A 21814-nucleotide genomic window follows, 5' to 3' on the forward strand; every position below is an offset into this window, starting at 1 on the left:
TCAAGATAAACGGCAGACAGTCAGTGCCTGATGAATGTCTGGCTGCTTAATGCAACCAAGAGTAGGGCTAAGATTGGAGTTAAGGACTAAGGCTCCCTAGAGCTTACTGAACTTATTAGCATGGCAGTCAAAGTCTTCCCAATGGGGCCCCCACCCATTGTTCTACAGGGCTGACTCCCCCAGTAAACACAGCAGGCACAGTGCCCAAGGCCCATAATACCTCTTAGACCCACAAACATGTCTCAGTCTCTACAATCACCCCGGAATAGATTCACCTTAATACCAATGGAGTTGTAAGAAATATAATTTAATATTTTTTAATGATAGCTCAAGTGCCTAGGGCTCATGAAAGCCAAAGTGTGGTCCTGACCTTCTGGCTTCTATCATCCACTGCAACCTCACCCTGAGGGCTTCCCAGCTCCCACGTCCACTTGTACTGCCGTCCCTCTGTGACTTTTCTGACACATGACATCTTTCCTTACTGAGCTCTTCCTACCTGAGGATTCATCCTTTGAGGTCTAAGGTCAAATGTCACCCTCTTTGTGAGGCTTCCTTGATTTCCCTAAATGAAAGGAACTGTTCTAACTCACCTAGTCCAGCTCTGAAAATCTCTAGTTTTGGTATGACTTGTTCACAAGCTTTTTTCCCAGCTCGAGCGGGAGTTCCACAGGGGGAAGAGCCTCATATCTCCTCAGGTCTGCCCGTGCTTGACACAGTTGTGTAGGGCCAGACTGAAAGCTGGAGGATATCTAGAGATAAGAGACAGTGGCTGCAAGAGAACTTTTCAGATGTGTGTGATTCTTCACAACTGGAAGCAGTGGATCCTCCAAACAGATCAGCTAAGGGACAAGCCAGGAGAAGAGGAACCCAATGCCAACCTTCTTTACCCATGCCATAAAACCTTTATTTCCACTGGGATCTATGTGCCATTCTCTTCTCTTGCTGGGAAAGAACTTTTCCCTTTCCCCGCTGCTGGCCACTCTTCTTTCTCTTTGGCTGGGCTACCCCACGGGACCTAGGAGATGTCCTGAGTGGCAAGGAGAGGCAGCTGTGGTCCCATGGTGCCCTCATGTGGTGATGCCCAAGATGACAGTCCACTACTCAAAGTAGGAATCACTCCTGGAAGCAATGAGTCCTCCTCCCGGCAGCTGGGGTTCTCCACTTCAGGCAAAGCAGCCATGAGTGGTGGGGTCCAACTTGCTTGGAGAAGAGCTGACGTGCACAGCAGGTCTGCTCCATGTGGGGAGTTCACGCGAGAACAGCAGACCAGGCCAGTCACACAGTCATGCTCCAGGCCACCCGTGAGCCCTGCTTCCTCAGACTTCCCAGGGGTCTTGTTAGCCTTATCTGGGTCCTAGCCTCTGGGCTGCCAATACCTCCTTGGGTGGCCTAGGGCAAGTAACTTCTCTTATCTGGCTTTGGTTTCATAATATGAAAATGATAGGGTTGGATTAAAACAAGGATTTTCAAATTGTCCTTGCAGACCTTTGGAAAATCAGGGCCTGGTGGGCACTGCCCTCATCCCACCTTCGTTTTCATCCATGGCTAATTTGCTTTGGAACTACATTATACAAGGAGCATTGAAAGAAGGCTCTGGGACGTAAACCTGAGAAATCACTAGCTAGCTCCACAAGGTTTCTTTCAAAATGAACATCACAGGATTCCCAAATGTGGTCTCCCTCATGGTTACCTGGCCCCACAGTTCTAGGCTTTATGGAGACCAGTCAGCCAGAAAGGATCAGACTGGAGTGAAAAGAGAATGGAGAGTTGGTGGCTAGTTGCTTAGTGTTCTCGTGGTGTGGTGGGAGGAGCCTGGGTTCCAGGTTCAAATTTGAGCCTCAGTTTCAGCTCCAGCCACGTACCAGCTGTGGAATACAGACCAGCTCCTTTACTTCTCTCTGCCTCAGTTTTCTTGTCTATAAAATGGGCACAGTGATTCCTGTCTTTCTCACAGTATTGTTGTGTACCTGTCAAGCACTGTCAAGGTGCTTCAGGTAATAACAGCAAGGGAGACTTAGACCTCCAGTTCCTCTGATAGACTCTATAGTTCACTGGAAGTTGCAGATGTCCTAGATGACCAGGGATCCAGGACGTGGCTGCAGAGGCACTTTCCTTGAATTCATCATTGCTGCCCTGGGTCCTTTCCCAGCTGCCTCCTCTGCTTTGGAGGTCTGTTTCTAGGACAGAAGGAAAGCTCTAGGCCCCATCTTATGTGTTCTAATGGTCTTGTCCACCCATGTGGAGGAAAGAAAACGGGCCCAATGTTGCTGCAAGGAGTAGGAAGGTTCTGCCTTGACTTCCACTGGGTTTGAAATCCATCTTTAAGGCTGACAGGGAAGCTGCTGGTCAGGTTCTCAAACATCAGGTTTCCCCCAGATTCTGTTTCCTGAGAAGCATGTGGGAACTCCCACAGGGGGTTAAATGAAGAGCCAGCGCTGGTGGGGATCACTGGGGTCGCAGTTGGCCATGACTGGCTTTTTGTCTTTGGATGCCAGGCAAGTACCAGATCCTGAGTTCCTGATGAGTTGATCCTAAAAGATGACACAGCAAAACAAAGGGTCAACTTAGGCCTCAGACTTCTGACAGTACTACTAGGGTGAATGAGATGAGGACAATAAACAAAAGGGAAGGGAAATCCAGCAAGGCACAGGGGGGATACTTCCACATTCCTTTCCTTGGATGCCAGAAACTCTGATGGGATGCATTCCTGAGTTTCCACAGGAATTGGCATTCCTATGCCAGGTGCCAATTCCCCACCTCCAGCTTTATTTATTTATTTTTTTCCCCACCTCCAGCTTTAGCATGACTAACTGCAACACAGGAAGGGAGGACCATGGGTTAACTGACAAATGCTTTCAGGATGAAATGAAAATGCAAACTGCCTCCAGATGGCCAATCTCAAAGACCTGGGCCACTGCAGTCTACCCGCACTTTCTGCCTTTGATCATATTCAGACTACTCCCTTCCCTGTAGCCCCAAGGTTAGGCCCCCCTTTTCCTAAGCCCAGGACTAGGGACTGGGGTGGAGTGGGTGTGGGGGCTCATTGGAGGCTGCTAGTTTGAGCCCGATCCAGTAGAAGTTACATCATTCATCCCAGGCAGGGCAGTGTAACGGAAAGAACCCGTGCTTTTGAGTCAGACTTATCTAGGTCTGAACCCCGGGTCTACCATTTACTAGCAAAGGATCTTGGGCCAGACACAAACTTGCTGAGCTGCTGCTGGCCCATCTCTAGTCATGGGGACACCACCTACTTGGGAAGAGCCTCTGGAAGGTTAACCAAACCAAAGTACATGAGTGTACAGCCTTGTGGTTGGCACACAGAGGCCAGGTGGTAACCATGAGTGACTCTTCAACTTCATCTCCTGGGGATCAGCCTAAAAATACTTGAACTATGACAGAACTGGCCCTAGACCATAACCCCACCGCCATCTTTATATCAATCAGAATCAGCCATCACCAAACATTACTTAAGTCCCGTGAACCCTGCCTGTGACCAAGCTCACATTCTTCATACTTTCTACATTGTCTGGATCCATCCCATAGTATCTCAGGAAGAAGATGCAGAAGGAAGGGAGGGCGCAGTTGTGGCCTCAGGTTCTTGATTCTGAGCTTTTGGGACAGCTGACTCACCTGGGTGAATTCCCATTCCTCATCCTTGGGCACTTGGCTATTCTTGCCAGTGAAGTGGCAGCTCCTAAGGCCCAGAGTGCCAGCACTGGCATGTAGACACAGCTGCTTTGCGATGTTGTGGCGAAGGTCTCTCTGGGTTGTGTACTCAAAGTACTAGAACGGAAGACAAGAGAAGGTTCAAGCCAACAGCCCGAGATACCAATCACAGATGACCTCTTGGGGAGGAAGGGAGTGGGTGCCAAGATTTCAGTAATTCATGTGCCACCGTATCTGGGTTATACTGGAATAATAGATAATAGTTACTAAATATTTTTTCTTTAGGTAAAAATTTAACTTAGGGAATTCCCTGGCAGTCCAGGGAACTTCCACTGCAGAGGGTATGGGTTCGATCCCTGGTCAGAGAACTAAGATCTTGCAAGCCACAAGGCTCGACCAAAAAAAAAAAAAGAGTAAAAAAAAATTAACTTTGCCTCATTTAAAGTGTTATCTATGAAATCATGTGTTTGATATGCTGGTTCTTTTTTTGTTAATAGGTTACTATAGAAAAAATGTTCACCACTATACCACCTAAAATCACTGTGCAGGCCAGTGGTACAGGCAATGGCTTCAGAATGACTTTGTCTTCACTTGCATATGTTGGCATCCTGTTCAGTGTCCCCTGCCACTTTTTCCTTCCTTCAGCTCTGCTTCAAGTGCCTCTTACTTATCAAACACTGGGCACTCAAGGTAGATCGAGGAACTGGAGCCAGTGAGGTTACTAGTTATTCCTCAGGAAAAGAGCTGGACATTGTAGCACAGGGGGAAATGGGCCCTTACAGTGGATGCAGGTAACTGTGAGATGTCAGTAGGGAGTTGTTTTGGGGTCACTGATGGGTGGTAGGATCAGAGTGGTAGCTTCTGGGCAGGAGAGGCATTGAAGATAGTTGAATGTAAGGGCTTCCCTGGTGGTCCAGTGATTAAGAATACACTTTGCAATGCAGGGGACACCGGTTCAATCTTTGATCTGGAAAGATCCCATATGCCTTGGGACACTAAGCCCCTGTGCCATAACTCCTGAGCCTGCATTCTAGAGCCCATGAGTCACAATTATTGAGCCCATGTGTCACAACTGTTGAAGCCTCTAGAGCCTGTGCTCTGCACTAAGAGAAGCCACTGAAATGAGAAGCCCCAGCACTGTAACTAGAGAAAGACTCTGTGCAGCCATGAAGACCCAGAATAGCCAAAAATAAATAAATCTCAAAAGTCAAGTCACAAGTTCGTCACTTAAAAAATATAATAAATGGGCCTCCTGGAAATAGCACACACACACAAAAAAGTTGAGTGTAGGTGAGGGAAAGGGCTCAAAAATTTTTCACAGTCACCCTAAAACATCACTCAGCAGCTCACATCCTCCAGCATGCTTCCTGTGATAAACAATCCTCCCCTCCCAGCCCCACTCTACCAGCCAGCACTGCTGCCCTCTCCTCTCTGGGTGCCCTTGATCCACACTTAGGACCTTATCTGTCTGTATCATGTGTTTCCCCTCAGACTGGGGGCTTCCTGAGGGAAGGACTGGTACCTCCTTCTCTTTCTGGATCTCTCCCACCCTTGTCCTCAGGAAAGGGCTATTCTGTGTGGAGAAAGGGGGTGTGTGCATACAGGAGATGCCCCAGGAGACAGGCCAGTCAGGGGCTGGGCTGTGTACCTGATTGCCGCCGAGGCCGTGGCAGGCATACAGGATGAGGGGCTTTCCCCCGTTGTTGTTCTCTCCCACGTCCAGGCAGTGATCCACGCCGAGGTTCTTGAGCTGCAGGATGGTGAGCAGAAAGGGGACCCAGGGGAGCACAGTGAGGGGGTTTTTTGGTTTGTGGTGTAGGGTCCATCTGGAATAAATCTGCATGGCTGCATTCCCCCTCTCTGACCTTCCTCCCCCACTCATTAATCCAGATGCTTGGAGTGAACGGCAAATGAGGTGCAGAACCCAGGGACTGGGCAAGGGCAGGGTGGGCAACCAGTCAGGTCTCTGGGAGAAGCCCTCAGCCTGTGGGAATGTCCTTCTGAGCAGTGGTTCTCAAAGTGTGATCCCCAGACCCTCAGCATTGCCTGAGGGCTGGTTAGAAATGCAAATTGTCAGGCCCCATCCCAGTCCTCCTGAATCAACACACAGTGTGTTAAAAAGCGTTTCTGGTGACAATGCAAGTGAGTGTTTGAGAACCACTGCTTACAGGCTGTTTCCTCCTTAAGAAAATTTTAGCTAGCTCCAGAAGCCCGGGTGGCCTCCAGGTCACCCTCCTGGATAAATGAGTGTGGAGAGTAAAAATCGATTATTTCTCATCCAGCTATGGGCTCAGTGGTCCTGAAACTTCTCCTGGGGCTTCTGGGATGATGGGTAGGCATATTTGTTGTCAAGACTCACAGCTCCAAAGAAGGTGGGCTTCAGGTCAGGGACAAACATCTCCGGGTAAATGTTGTCCAGGAACCAGGAAAAGTTGCGACAGTTTAGTCGTTCCCTCAGCTGCAGTCGTTCCGAAATGTCACCAAAGGATTTCTGTCAATTAAGGCAGCCCCCAAAGGGTCAGTTTCACCAGGCTTGACCTTCCTGTCTGGGCAGATGTAGCCTAGGGTTTCTGGGACCACTTTCTCCCAGAATGGGTCTCATGCTCATTCCCAATCAGTTGGGGTTCCTGTCGGCTCCACGTCTAACCCCAAACCCCCTGCCCTGGCTTTGGGATCCCCACCCATAGCACCCCCCAACTCCTGTGAACTCTCAGTTTTCCTCCAGTCTTCAATTCCTGGGTTCTCAGAGCAAAGCCATTCTTCCTGTAAGAGGTTCTTCCTCCAAATCTTGTCTCCCTCCCCTTCTAAAAGATGCTGGGGCTCTCCAGGCAGGGACAACAAAGGCTGCCCTTCCTCATTCTCTAGCCTCCAAAATAGAGCCTGGGCTCTAGCTCCCAAGGCCTGAGGGGTAAAGGCACCGGGTGGCGGAGCTGAGTGGGCCTCCATCATCATGAAGCCCTGGATCAGGGTCTGTGATTATGCCCTTCTCTTCATCCGAACATCTCCTGAGCATCCTCCCCTCTCACCTCTCGGGCCATCTGTGCTGCCTGCAGATTTCTCCTGTAGAAAATCTCCTTGTAGCCATCCATCCAGACCTCAGCCAGGCGCACTTGGTTGCGAGCAATGACATTGATGCCCTTGGGGAAGGTGTGGGGGCTCTTGGTACGGAACACGTGGCCGACCACAGAGCAGGGGATAATCTCCAGCTGGCCGCCGCACTGCCACACCTGCCGTAAGATGAGACGGGGTGGGGTTTTCAGCGGGTGGGTGGGACAACCCACCCCAAGCAACTCTGTTCCATTCCCAGGGTGCCAAACCCCAGGTCCACGAAATCAGGGAAATACCCCTCTCTCCTCCAGAAAAAAGAGACACTGACTAGGCCTCTTCACAGGCCGTAACTACACAATCCCTGGCTCTCTGATATGGTTCACTTTGGATTTAAGCAAGCGGAAATTTGCGGGGTCCTGAGGGTTACCAGGGCCCACTTTGGAGAAGAGACAGATGACCAAGTTTACATCCATCTACCTACTCTGAGCTCTGGCGCCACCTGGCTTTTTGACCCAGAAAGGTGATTTTATCAGCTTACTCAAGTGTTACTGGAAACTCAGGAACTCAAGTTCCTTCAAATGGAGATGGACTTGTGACCCAATCAAAGCATCAATTCACTAATTAAAAGCCACCATTAGGTGGTTTATGGCAATCACCTGACCTTTAGTACAGTAGCCTCCTTACAGAAAGACTGAACAGAGGTCAGAGGCTCATGAACTAGCCCAGAATCAGAACCCTGGGAATTATGGTGCTAAGTTGGTGACTGTTCTCTGTCAGAGGGCTGGTTTAGGACACCCCTTCCACTTGCGTCTTCTTTTTTAGGTTTTAGATTGGGAGGTATGTTGTTATTCATTTGATTTTTCTTTCTTTAAGTAGAGGCTAATTACTTTACAATATTGTAGTGGTTTTGGCATACATTGACATGAATCAGTCATGGGTTTTCAGGTGTTCCCCATCCTGAACCTCCCCCCCCACCTCCTTCCCCATCCCATCCCTCTGGGTCATCCCAGTGCACCAGCCCCAAGCACCCTGTCTCATACATCCAACCTGGACTGGTGATCTGTTTCACATATGATAATATACATGTTTCAGTGCTATTCAGACAGCAGCAACAGAAATGCATAATCATAGCCATAGTAACAGCAATGATATCAATGACGTGCTTATACATGCCAGGCATTGTGATAAGTGACTTCACTGTTGTTGTTAGTCACTCAGTCGTGTCCGACTCTCTGCAACCCCATGGACTGCAGCATGCCCAGCTTCCCTGTCCTTCACTATCTCCCATAGTTTGCTCAAACTCATGTCCATTGAGTCGACAATCCCATCCAAATGACTTCATAAGCAAGCTCATTTCCTTGTTAACTACTTTCCCCTGGACAGAGATTTGTGTTGATTTCACCACAAGGAAGCCTTTCTTGCCAACCTAATCCTGATTTGCTTTATTCCTGGAATCCCTCAGAGTTCCGGGGTCCACCAGAATTTGGGCCATCATCTTCTCTTACAGTTATGAAGAGCATGCTGAGCATAGGGGAGAGTAACTCCAAAGGCTACCAAGGCATGTGTCCTCTGATCTGGAAAGTGAAGCCTGGTTTTTCCAGAGAGGATAGTGACTGCTTACTGAACTGTCCCACCTTCACCCTAATTCTGTTCCCAGAGACATCATGAAAGATGTCACCAGTCCCAGATGTCCGGTCCCTGTTACCCCACTACCCCTTCCCTCTTAGGGGTTCTGCCCAGTCATCTGTTGCCATATGTCCAATCTGAGTCCCATGACCTTACTGCCATGGACAGGGGTGGGGGGGCGGAGGAAAGGTGGTGTCATGATGGGGAAGAGCCACCCTTCCAAGTTCAGCTCCAGATATGCCAACCCTGCTGCTGCCTAAAAGACAGGGTCTCAGGTCATCCGTACCCCGGGATGTTGTGGTTCCCCCACGAAGCCCTCTTCGCTCTCACCCGGAAGGACATTTCCACGTTCTCCCCTCCCCAGATCTCCATCTGATTATCATAGGTACCGATGTGCTCAAAGTAGGACTTGGAGATAGAGAAGAGGCCACCAGCAAACGTCGGGGACCTGGAGAGACAAAGGGAAAAGCATGTGCATCTCCTGGGGGGAAGCGGGGTCAGAGCCCAGCGTGGAAAGGGGCGGACTCACTGCAGATGCTTCTAAGACTCCCTCCCTCCTCCTTTCTTCTCGTCTGGAACGTGCAGCCACTAACTCATTCACTTAGCAAATGTTTATTGAGCTTTTATTCTTTGCCTTCTAGGATCAGGTCCAAGAGAGATGTAAAGATCATGACTGTCTTCTAAAAGGTACTCATGGACTTCCCTGGTAGTCCAGGGGTTAAGAATCTGCCTTGCAATGTCGGGGACACGGGATCGATCCCTGGTCTGGGAAGATTCCACAGGCCTCGGACAGCTGGCGTGCCTAGAGCCTGTTGTTTGCAACAAGACAAGCCACCACCATGAGAAGCCGCCACACAACAATGAAGACCCAGCACAGCCAACAGTAAATAAATAAATAATAATAATAAAAGGCACTTGTTTACTCATTCAACTGGATATATTACACATGGGCTACCTGGGGTTGTGTTATGTATTAGTCATACAGAGTAAAGAGACAGATCTTTTCCTCTGAGTACTCAGGGTAGTAGCTGAGAGAAAAGCCACCATCTTTTGCTTTTTGGCAGCAAAGCTCATAAAGCATAGTAGATACTCAGTCATCAGAAGCTGTGTGAAACCGGTTTTGGACATAGGTGCTCCCGGAAACAGGGTAGGGAGTGAGGTGAAATTAAACTCAATTTGGACTAAAGGGAGCATTTGGAGATTACAAAAAGATTCTGGCTTTCAGACAAAGGCAGGGAGGCACGGACCCACATTTAGATAAACTGACAAAACCTCAAGAACTTAGATATCACATTGCTCACAACAGGGGCTGAGCTAAGGGGTGGGAGCTGGGGAGACAGGAGTGCACACGTGTCACTCACTGTTGGTCTCTGTGCCAGGCCAGGCTGGCTCGGATGGGGCTTTGCTGCCCTCAGTGGGCAGCTCCATGTGGCACAGCCAAGCAGAAACCTTCTCTGTAAGCCCAGGACCAGCCAAGGAGTTTCAGACACAGCAGGGCCTCAATCGGCATTCACTGGCTGACTAGTCAAGGCAACCACACAGGAGCCTGAAGTTGGTGTTACCCTACCGCTGTTCTCGTTGCCCTGAGGTTGGCTCATGTGCCACCTTCTGGAAGGAATTTCGGTTGGGAAACCCTCAAGCTCAGGCAGGCTTTTGTCCCTGGCTTTGACTTCTCCTAGGGGTTTTAAGCCAGTCCAAGTAAGGCCAAGGAAGGCTCAGAGAGTCCTAGGACCCTAGATGAGCATTTTGGAACTAACCATCTGCTTCTTGAGGGTCTCCTGGACCTAAGCCTGTCTCTTGGCTTTTTTCTTTTTAATATTTATTTACTTAATTTAGGCTGCACCAGGTCTTAGTTGCAGCACGCAGGATCTTTAGTGCGGCATATGGGAGCTAGTTCCCCGACCAGGGATCAAACCCAGGTCCCTGCATTGGAAGCTCAGAATCTTAACCACTGGACCACCAGGGAAGTCTCTGTCTCTTGGCTTTGGGAGGTCCCTCTGACTAAGAAGCCACTGACAAATTATCTCTGAGGATAAACTACACGGGGAACATCACTAGAGACTCACAATCAATAGGCAACCTCTGGAAACTCTCTGTATTTCCTGGCCTGCTTCCTGGGGTCCCCTGGGTCCTCACCTCTCCTCTTAGTCTCCTGTTAACTTTGGGAGTGGAGGAAGAGAGGGTGCTACCTGCAGGTCTCCTGGCGGGTACCAGGCAAAGTGCTGGAGGCAAGCAAGCACACCACCAGGGCATTCGGACCAGGGAGCAGACTCATTCCTCAAACACTGGAGCTTTGTCTTCCAGCTGTATGGTCCTTGGACATCGGAGCAGGGGATGTCAGTGATGGGTGGGGGCCAGGTGCCCTGTCCCTGACTGTGCCACTGTGTGCCTGGCCCCCAGCTTGGGGGGAGGGGGCTTTGTTGCTATACATCCCAAACAAAAGACATCTATGAATCAAGCAGAGAGTCAATAGGGAGTTCCAATTTCTTCTCTCTCTCTCTCCTCTCTTCTCCTTTCCTTTCTGCCCCTTCTGCTGCTGCTTCTCTTCCTTCCAAAGGAGACAGAGCAGCAGGCTGTTTTAGATCCATGGGATTCCTTCCTGCAGCCTCTCTGCTGAGGCTCTGGGTGGCATTTCTTAGGATCTGGGGACATGGAAGGGGAGAAAGCCTTCCTTCCCAACTCTGCTCACTATATCCCCAAACTCTTACTCCCCCCCCCCCAACCCCTGGTATATGTTTGGTTGACCCTTCAGTTTCCTGGCCAGTATAGAAAAACAGTGGTACAGATAATCCAGAAGCAATGGATACTCTAAAAGTCACTCCTCAGTCTGATTGAGATGTCTGTAATCTCTAATCGCACCCACAGTCTGAGAGAGAGGAGTAGGGTGGGTGTGTTGGGAGAAGGCAAAGCCAGCTGGGCATCAAACAATGGATAAACTTTCAAGCACCTGCCTTCTAGCTCAGGGGTTGGCAGACTGTGGCCTGAGGGTCAAAGCTGGCCTGTTTCTAAGGTTCTGGCACAGAATAGTTTTTACATTTTGAAAAGATTTTTTTTTTGGTAGCTGCATGTATGTATGTGTGTGGGTGCTCAGTTGTGTCCAACTCTTTGCAGCCCCACAGACTGCAGCCCGCCAGGCTCTTCTCTCCATGGGATTTTCCAGGTAAGAATATTGGAGTAGGTTGCCATTTCCTACTTGGCAGTTTCTTTACCACTGTGCCACCTGAGAAGCCCTAGCTGGCAAAATCTAAAATACCTGCTATCTGGTCCTTTCCTGAAAAAGTTCAGGACAACTGCAACACATTGCCAATTGCAAAACATTCATCTATCTTTCTTTAAGACGTTCTCAGTCTTTTCAAAGATGGCCACTTGGCTGCACACATCACCCCCTCTCATTATAATGGCTGTTTTACAATGGTCTCTACCTCTATCTCTCTGCAAGCAGCCATCATGTCCTTTCTACCTGAAGGGAAGAATTAACGAGACAAAGTACAGAAGGCCCTGAACCCTGGGCCTGGCACAAGGAAGAAGGAGAGTGAGAGCCAACTGTTATGGCACCAGGCAGGACAGCACCATGGTGGGGGGACAGGCTTGTGGCCAAACTGGTGGGATGGGCTCTCTTGCTCCCCCAGTTTCCAGGGTGGCATAGTCTGGGGCCAACTGTTAACGACCAGGAACCTCAGCGTTCTCATCTGCAAAACAGGCTAATCATAGTACCTACCTCAAGGGAATGATGATTAAATATGCTAAGCTCTTCACACAACACCCAATAAATGCTGACCTGCGATGGCCCAGGTCCCTGTGACTGCAGAGGCCAGGCTGGGGGCCCACAAGCCTGCGATACTTACTTGATGGGGTAGGTCTCATCCTTGCGCCTCTGCTTCTCTCGTGCAGGTAAAGCCTCCCAGCCGAAGGTCAGGCTCCAGTCAAAGTTGCCCCGACTCTGGACTCGGCCCCTCTGGATGGGCTTGGAAAACTCAAAAGTGTTCAGGTCAATGGTGACGATGTTTGGGCTCACCACCACTGTCTCGTCCTCGGCGATGCGAGCCAGGAGGGGCTCCAGCCAGCCATGGAAGCACTCACCTGCAGGCCAGGGCCAGGAGACAGCAGTCAGGGTCCTGCCCCCAGCCAGCCTGCACCCTCCGGCCAGTGGGGAGCCCCAGGAGGACAAGTGCCTGCTCCCCAGTTGCAGGCAGGGAAACACGTGCAAGCTCCACAGTCACCGAGAGTGGACAGAGACCTCCCAGGACCCACCTACACCTGCCCCTCCTCCCAGAGAGGTGGAAATGGCTTTGGAGGAGATAATAGAGGTATCAGGGGAATAACACGGAGGCTCCAAAGGCACAGGGAGGCCGTAGAGGGCTGCCTTCAGGGAATGCAGGCTAGCCACTCAGTTGACTCTCCCCACCTGAGTGTGGGTCTCATGCAGGGTGCCCTTCTCCCCGGGGTCTCTGCACCTCATGCTTCAGCTCTAGCTGCAGAATAATCACCCCTTGGGGATTTCTGATGAACCACAGAGATGATTTGGCCCCTGGAGTGATGATTTTGTTGGTGTGTATGGCTGGCATCCTTATCCCACTTGATAAAGGAGAAGACTGAGGCTCAGTTAGTGGCAGGGTCAGAACGCAAATCCAGGTGTTCTGACTCCAAGTCTACAGCTTCTCAGAATATGTATCACTGCTTTCAGGGAACACTTTTTTCCCCCTGACAACAGCAAGGGAAGTGTGCTGTTTGGGGGCAAGAAGCAGGGCTTCCTGGCTCCATGTGGAAAGGGCCACACCGAACAGCGCCCAGAGGTAATAGGAGCCAGTCGGAGGGGCTGAGCTCAGAATGAGGTACAGATCGGGAGAGCGGGGAGAGGAGTGTCTAGGCTCTAGAACATACTCCCAGCAACTGTGGGGTCCCCAGTGGTTATAGGGCTGTGCGTGCCTCCTGATAACCATCCTAGGGAATAGGGTGAGAAAGGGGTAGAAGAATCTGGGGGAGTCCCAAGCCTGCTTCGCTCCTGGGACAGCAGAGCAGGCAGAGGCCTGGGTGATGCGGGGGTCCCAGCTTTTCCTTCTGCCAGGGAGGGAAGGTGGGGCAGAGCCAGACCGGCCCCCTTTACTCACAGTGGGCATCCAGGAAGGTGAGCACCTCCGCCTGGGCCACACTGGCTCCCAGCAGCCGGGCGGTGATCAGCCCCTTCCGCTCCTGCTGCCTCACCACCCGCACCACCTGCAGCTGCTTCACGTACTGCTCCAGGGGCTCCTTCAAGTACTCTGGAAGACACAGGGTCATTGCCACCCGCTCAACACTTTGTCACAAACCAAATTTCCCATTGCACTTCCCAGGTGGCACGGGTAGCACAACCCACAGGGTCGCACAGACACAACAGAAGCGACTTGGTGGTGGTTTAGTCGCTAAGTCATGTCGAACTCTTGCAACACCATGGACTGTAGCCCGCCAGGCTCCTCTGTCCATGGGATTCTCCAGGCAAGAATACTGGAGTGGGTTGCCATACTCTCCTCCAGGGGATCTTCTCGACCCAGGAATTGAACCGAGTCTCCTGCACTGCAGGCAGATTCTTTACTGAGCTACAAGGGAAGCACACATAATCTCCTATGGGCACCAAGTCCGGGCACTCTCAGGCCTCCAGCATGCCTGCATTTTAGCCCTCTCTCGCACCTACTGTGCCGAGCAACTTCACCGAAGCCCAAGGTGGGGGTGGGGGGCATGGAGGAGGTCCCCACAGCCCATGGCCATCTTGCCAGGACACTCCACTGGCTCCGCAGCGCCCACCTTGTGTCTGTGTATCGGGGCGACTTCTCTGATGTCGGAGACAGGACCTCAGAGCTGTGTTTCTTTGGTTTCAAATCAAATATAAACTTCTGATGACGGCTCTCAGCTGCCTCTTTTGGCCTCAACTCTCTCTCAGCTCCTGATTTTCAGAGCTGTGTCTCAGGCCTCCCCTCCTTTCCACACCCGGGGTTTGGCAGTCATTTCTCTATGTCTGAGTCCCTGTCTCCCAGGCTCTTCAGAGCAAGTCTGACAGGTGGAGCACACACAAGTGTTCAATTCTGGCTTCTGGGGCAGCAGCAAGATGTCTTACTCTAATCCTCTTTATTACCTCCTCTGCACGTGGGATTCTTTAGGAAGATGAAATGATGCAGAACAGTTTTGAAATTAAATTTAAAACCCAGGTATCCAGTGCCTGCATAGCCAGGCACAGCAGTGAGCCTGTCTGCCCAGGGAGCGGGTGACGGCAGGGTAGGTGATGAAGGAACGCCAGAGGTGACGCAGGGCTGGGGGAGACTGCAGGAGGGGCCAACGCCCAAATTGGAGAGGGGGTATGGAAAGCTCTTTGAAGGGCGGGGTATCTGATGAGATCTCCAGTTCATTCTGAGAGAGGGCTCACTTCAGGACCCTTGTTAATCAGTCAGAAACCCTCAGAGCATTAAAAATAGCCTTAGGGACTTCCTTGGTGGTCCAGTGGCTAAGACTCTGCACTCCCAATGCAGGGAGCCCAGGTTCAATTTCTGGTTAGGGAACTAGACCCCACATGCCGCAAGAAGATTGATCTTGTGTGCCACGACTAAGACCCCGTGCAGCCAACTAAACAAGTAATAATAAATAAAATAAAATACACTTACTCAAGATTTTAAATATATACATAGTTTTAAAAAATAACCCTATTCTGAAGCAATCCATCTTGGAACATAGTCCAAATGGTAGTGATGATTCATTAACTGCTGTTTTGGTTTATCTGTGCTGCTGCTGTGTTCCCCACTGTGCAGAACGGATGGCCTGTGGTTTCAGAAGTGGTGGGGTGGGGCAGGAGTGAAAACTGACTGTGTCCTTTCTCTCTTGAGGGGTGTGGGGTCAGCCCAGTGCTTAGGCCTTGCTCCCACCGTCGTATCATACAAACTGGGGGCTGTTTTTGTGCAGGTGCAATTGATCTCTCCCTCTCTACTTCTTAGTTTTGGCATGTGGGATCTTGGTTCTCTGACCAGGGACTGAACCAGGGTCCTCGGCAGTGGAAGCATGAAGTCTTAACCACTGGACCACCTGGGAAGCCCGTCTCTCTACTTTGAAACACGCACACACACACACACATTGTGTTCAAATACTGGAGCACCTACTACATGCCAGTCATGGGACTAGGTGCTTCCATGCTGACTTTCTTATTTAATCTTCTCTGTGAAAATTAAAGAGCTTCCCATGGAGCTCAGTGGTAAAGGATTCGCCTGCCAACGCAGGAGCCCCAGGAGACACAGGTTTGACCCCTGGGTTGGGAAGATCCCCTGGAGAAGGAAATGAGAACTCACTCCAGTATTCTTGCCTGGAGAATCCCCATGGACAGAGAAGCCTGCTGGGCTACAGTCCATGGGGTCACCAAGAGTCCAACATGACTGAGCGACTGAGCACCCACGTGAAGATTAAAATGCTATGAAATAGGGAGTATTGTCCCTGGGGTTTATGAGTCAAAATTAGCCTCACTTGGCAGCTTCAGCCCAGCACTCACTTAGGGTACACGTGTGAACACGCTGCCAGGTGCCAGCCACTGTCCCGGGCAGGGCGGGGCAGGTCTGGGTCCTGCCTGCTCAGAGCTCCTAGGCTCATCCTCAAAGCACAGTCCCCAGCGTGGGCTCTAACAGGAAGGTGGGAAGAACTCTGCGCGGGAGCCTTGCCTTCTCAGCGTGGCTGACGTTTCCCCTGAGAACATAACTGTGCTCACAGGAAGTTCATGGTGATGGAGAGAACCCAGAGACAGAACATCAGAGGAAGTGGGTTTTGTGGTAAGGGCCCGCCACGCGCTGAGCCGTGAATGTCAGGGGCGCCTGAGCTCTACAGAGCCCTTCTCCCACCCCTTTCTCCAATCCCGGTGGCTAGGTGGGACCTGGGAATTCTGAGCTTGAGCCTCAGGCCCTCTGAAGAGGGTGAGACAACACCCCTGAGTAATGCCCCTCCTTGGACCCACTGGACAGACACCCCAGAGCGGAGTGCAGAAGAGCTGAGCATGGAGACAGACGGGCCCATCCATTCTCTCTTATGTTCCCCAGGTGACAGCCTCCTCATTTAAGTTCATTCCTCACAATCAAAGTCTACAAGACTCCTGTGACCTCCCCTACACACGTCTTACTCAGTCCCCTGTGCGGAACATCATCTACATGCAGATGCCCCTGGGCCTTTTTCCCTGGCCTTAAATCTTCACTTGGATGTCTAACAAACCACAAAACTGGATTTCTCTGGCGGTCCAGCAGTTAAGACTCCGTGCTTCCACTGAAGGGGGCACGGGTTTGATCCCTGGTTGGGGAAGATCCTGCATGCCTCGTGGCCAAATAAATTAAACAAATCAAAACAAAAAACCCCACAAACCTAACACGCCTGAAATGGAACCCCAGATTTCTTCCCCAACTGCCCTCCTAGCCTCCCCTGTGTACCATTATCCCAACAGCTGCTCTAACCTAGGAATTGTGCTAAACTCTCCCCCTCTTCCCACTGCCCACAATCAGCAAGTAAGGCCAGTTTTCCATCGCCATTGCACCTCAGCAATAATGTCTTAACTTATCTCCCGACCTCTATCCTACACCCCCCCTTCCCAATCTACTCTTTTTTTTTTTTTCGTTTTTTCAATTTTGATTTTTTTGTTCATCATGGATTTTTTTTTTTTTGGCGTCAGTTTTTATTGTTATTTTTTGGTCATGCTGTGAGGCATATGGTATCTTAATTCCCCAATCAGGGATTGAATCCATGCCCCCTGCAGTGGAAGCACACAGTTTTAACCACTGGACCACCAAGGAAGTGCCCCCAGTCTCCTCTTGACACAGCACCCACAGTGAATTCTCTCTTAAAGCCATGAATCAGATCATGTCACTATAATGGTTTAAAATTTCACTTAAAAAAGTGACTCCAAGACTTCACTGGTGATTCAGTGGTAAAGAAACCACCTGCCAATGCAGGAGAGAAGCCTGTGCACCACAACCAGAGTGTAGCCTCCTACTATCCACAACCAGAGAAAAGTCTGTGCAGCAATGAAGACCCAGCACAGCCATAAAAATTAAAAAAAAAAAAAAAAAAAAAAAGAATCCAGAGACTTCCCTCGTGGTCCAGTGGTTAAGACTCCATCTCCCAATGCAGGGGTCATGGGTTCAACCCCTGGTCAGGGAACTAAGGTCCCACATGCTTCAGGGTGCCACCAAAAAAATTAATCTAAACAGTATGACACCTCCTCAAAAAATTAAACAAAGAACTACCATATGATACAACAATTCCATTTCTGGGTATTTAATAAAATAATAGAGATCAGAGACACAAACAAGTATTTGTATATCCATGTGGATAGCAATATTTTGGCTATTATTCACAATAGCCAAACATGTGGCAACAATCCAAATCTCCATGGGTGAATGAATGAATAACAAATGTGAACTATACTAACAGTGACACACATGTGTGCTCTGTGCGTGCTCAGCCGCTTCAGTCGTGTCTGACTCTTTGAGATCCCATGGACTGTAGCCCACCAGGCTCCTCTGTCCATGGGATTCTCCAGGCAAGAATACTGGAGTGGACTTGTCGTGCCCTTCTCCAGTCTTAAAAAGGAAGCAAATTCTGACACATCACAACATGGATGAACCTCGAAGATGTTATGCTTAGTGAAATAAGTCAGACACAAAAGGTAACTGCATGATTCCACTTATACAAGATATCAAGAGTAGTCAAATTCCTAGACCGAAAGTGGAGTGGCGGTTGCCGAGGGCTGGGGTGCAGGGAATAGGGAGTTATTGTTTAATGGGCGCAGAGTTTCAGTTTGGGAAGATGAAAGAGTTCTGGCGATGGTTTCACGACGAGAATGTATTTAATGCCATTGAATGGAACACTTAAAAATGGTTAAGATGGTAAATTTTATGTATATTTTACCATACACCCCCTAAAAATCCAAACACTGACTACTGCTTACCAAGGTCTTGTGATTCAGCTCTGTTCACCTTTGTAAACTGTTTGCACCAGTGCTGTTTCTGCCTCCTTGCTCACATCTCTGCAGTCATCCTGGTCTTATTTCTGCTCAGCTCTCTGGGTCCCTGCTAAGTGTCTGAATTCCTCCCCCTCATTCAGTGAATTCCCACAGGAGGGCGGCATAGGTTCTCTGCCTCAGCCTTCCGACCTGGGGCAGGGCAGGGCTTCGGACAAGGGGAGGCCCAGTTGGGAGCACGGTGGATTGACAGGCGTGGGAAGGCCAGTTTTTGGGAGCTTGTGAAACATGCCGGATCAAGGGTGGACCTCAGGTGCTGACCTGGCCATGCAGGAGGGAAGCCTGTGCCTGGGAAAGGACTGTGAGGTAGGAAAAGAAAAAGTTCTTCAGCCTGGCTCCAGAGTTCTTTCTGATACCTGCCCCCCAGTATCAAATGCCTGTACACTTGTGCTCAAACCATGCTGCTGGGCACCTGGACAGGAGGACAGAGAGCCTGGACATTGAATTTCAGCACAGACACAGCCCTCGTGTGTGTGAAATGAGAGCCAGTTAATCTGATCAAACGGTCAGTCGTGTGGGGAACTTTATCCGGCCATGGCTTCAGAGATTACCATGGATCTGAGGATATTTTTCTTTCTTTGCCAAAAGTCTCTCTAAAGTCTCAAAGCCCTCAAGGTAGGGTGGTTTATCCTGGGGTTCACAAATTCCTTGAAATCACATGCACAAACGTGGGTGTGTGCACACTTGTGGCAGCTGTGTGCTATTCTAGGGAGTGCCTGCGTCCTTAGTCACTTCAGTCGTGTCTGACTCTTTGAGACCCCCATGGACAGCAGCCCTTCAGGCTCCACTGTTCATGGGATTTACCAGGCAAGAATACTGGAGTCGGTTGCCATGCCCTCCTCCAGAGGATTTTCCTAACCCAGGGATCAAACCCGCATCCCCTGTGACTCTCACATGGCAGGAAGATTCCTTACTACTGAGCCACCTGGGAAGCCCTCTAGAGAGAAGGGCATAGCTTTTAACAGATTGTCAAAGGAGGCCAGGACCCAGGAAAATAGGAATGGCTGGTTCTGGTTTTTCAGACAGGTGATTCTGAGATGCTGGACTCGGCTCTATGAGACAGTCCAGGGCAACAAGGGAGAGGCCACCAGAAGGAATGGGAACACGTCTGGTGACTTGAGAGGGGCAGGTTCTTTGGGGCGGCTACTGCCAAGCCCCCCTATTAGGCACAGGCCACTCTGCCCTTTTGAAACTGCCCGTACCAGCCTGGCACTACGTCATTGACTGGCCTGGTCCGAGGAGTCACCCAGTTGGGCAGCGTGCCTTTTACTTACACAATTCTGAGTGACAAGCTGAGACAGTTTAGAAAACTCCACCACATGTGATTCAAGGGGAGAAACTTCTGAGGGATGGGCCACTCGGGTTTGTGGGAATAAAGGTTACTAGAGAGCCCAGTTCGAGCTGGAGGGCAATGGATACACTGGTTCCTATTCCTCACAACCATTCTGTTGCTCCTAAGACTCCCCGGAGGCCACTCCCAAGTCCCAACCCTCTCTGCCAGACTCTCAGCCCCTCCCTTTCCACAAGCTCATCTCTCTGCTCCCTGTCCACCAGACCCTTTCACGCACCTCTGATACTTGTCTGCCCTTCCCAGGAAAGTGGGAGCTCCCAGAGAAAATGGGCTCATAGAGCCCATACGCGGCGCCTCTTCCCTCTGTCCACCCTGGCTCTAGTCCTCTTTCCCAGAGGGCAGGAGGGGGCTGGGGGTGGGAAAAGGTACTTCAGCAGCTGGGCCGCTGGAGGAACCACTATGGTTCCTGCCCTCAATATGGGAGCACAGGCATAGGAAGCCAAACTGGGAGAGCCCAGACCCCACTTGCCACCTGGGAGGAAGGCGCAGCTCCTAGAGGACCCCAGTCTACTGCTGCAGGGGTCCTACAAGTCCTTTTCTAGTTCTGGCCCCGGCATCCCATGCTTGAGTGACTGTAAGGACTTCCTCTCTGGACTCAGGTCCTCTGCTTCTCTTCCTGACAATCACCCTCCCCAAAGCTGCCACCTTTCTGAGACGAGGTCACTCTCCAGCTTAAGCACCTTCAATGATTCATTTTCTTCCCCTCAAATACTTTTAGCATGGTGTGGATTTCATTCAGGCTTCCCAGGAGGCGCTAGTGGTAAAGAACCTGCCTGCCAGTGCTGCAGACATACGAGAAGCAGGTTTGATCCCTGGGTCGGGAAGATACCCTGAAGGAGGGCATGGCAACCCACTCCAGTATTCTTGCCTGGAGAATCCCTTGGACAGAGGAGCCTGGTGGGCTATAGTCCATGAGGTCGAAAAGAGTCGGACATGACTGAAGCGACTTAGCATGCACACAAGGATTTCATTCAACATCTTTTTAGTGTCATTTCCCACAGCACAAACACGAATGTTTGTGAAGCTCTGCTGATGCTGTTCTCTCTTCTGGGGCTGCCCTGTAACACCTCTTCTCTCCCTGGATACTCAGGCTTTCAGGTGCAGCTCTAATCCAACGTGGACGTCTCAGCCAGGCCACACAGAAATAACATCTCCCACAGTGCCCTGCTCCCATACAAAGGATAAAATGGAACTAATGCATATGGAGCTCTTACTGGAGACTAAGTACTCCACAGCACATGGGCCATCTCATTTACCATCTATCTCTGATCCCTTGTCCACCTTGCAAGGGAGTCAATTATCTTCATTTTCAGAAGAAGGGACTGAAGGACTTCCCTGGTGGTCCAGTGGTTAAGACTCCACACTCCAAATGTAGGGGTCCTAGGTTTGATCCCTGATCAGGGAACTAGACCCGACATGCTGCAACTAAAGATCCGCACGCCACAACCAAGAGCCGGCACAGGCAAATAAGTAAATATTCAAAAAAAACAACAAAAAAAGTGAGGATGGAAGTTCAGAGAGGCTAAGTATCTTGCCCAAGGTCACAGAGCTAGGAAAAGTCAGAGCTAGGATTTGAGGTCCTGGGTGTTGAACTCTCAAGGCCTTGTTCTCTCATGTCTGCTAGGGTGTGTTCCAGGTCACACCACTACGGTTGGTGCTGTAAGCAGTCATATGACTATGAGGGCTGTTAGCCCCCTCGAGATGAGATCTGTCTAATTTGTCATTTCATCTCCTATGCCTAAGGCAGCACCTGGCGCAAATAACTCAGTAGATGTTTGTGGAAATGCTTTGAACTGTGGAAGTTTGGTGAGCAAACTCACTTGCCTATTACCAACTACAGCGAAGGGCTTCTGAGATGGAATCTTTAAGAGCAAAAGAATGGTCCAGTAGGTGGGAAACAGGGGAAGGCCCATCCCCACCTTCTGCATTTCTGAATTGGGGTTGGGCTTGGCAACTCTAAGGGAATCCTTGAGGCCAGAACACTTAAGCTTTTGGAGCTTTAGGGATCAAATGCAAATCAAGTTCAGGAATGTGGCACCCACCTGCCTTCTTCCTGCTCCTGACCTTTATGATGAGCTGTGATGCCACACAACAGGCCACGAGGCAGTGTCTGC

The 21814-nt window shown here is 50.3% G+C and overlaps 1 protein-coding gene and 1 non-coding gene across 2 annotated transcripts in view; one reads left to right on the forward strand and one right to left on the reverse strand.

Moving 5' to 3' along the window:
* Positions 1-881: 881 nt before the first annotated feature.
* GALNT6 (polypeptide N-acetylgalactosaminyltransferase 6) overlaps positions 882-21814 on the reverse strand; it is a 36102-nt gene continuing 15169 nt past the window's right edge. The window contains exons 5-12 of the mRNA XM_043446726.1: positions 13449-13598; positions 12186-12420; positions 8671-8788; positions 6693-6893; positions 6026-6157; positions 5315-5416; positions 3631-3783; positions 882-2531 (exon numbers count right to left, since the gene is read on the reverse strand). Of these exons, the coding sequence (XP_043302661.1) occupies positions 2418-2531; positions 3631-3783; positions 5315-5416; positions 6026-6157; positions 6693-6893; positions 8671-8788; positions 12186-12420; positions 13449-13598 (1205 nt within the window). The 3' untranslated portion in view covers positions 882-2417. The remainder of the gene's footprint in view (positions 2532-3630; positions 3784-5314; positions 5417-6025; positions 6158-6692; positions 6894-8670; positions 8789-12185; positions 12421-13448; positions 13599-21814) is intronic.
* TRNAG-CCC lies at positions 14795-14867 on the forward strand. Its single transcript has one exon. It is a non-coding gene; the product is annotated as a tRNA-Gly (tRNA).

The sequence above is a fragment of the Cervus canadensis genome, chromosome 25, assembly GCF_019320065.1.
Source record: "Cervus canadensis isolate Bull #8, Minnesota chromosome 25, ASM1932006v1, whole genome shotgun sequence".
Lineage (NCBI taxonomy): Eukaryota > Metazoa > Chordata > Mammalia > Artiodactyla > Cervidae > Cervus > Cervus canadensis.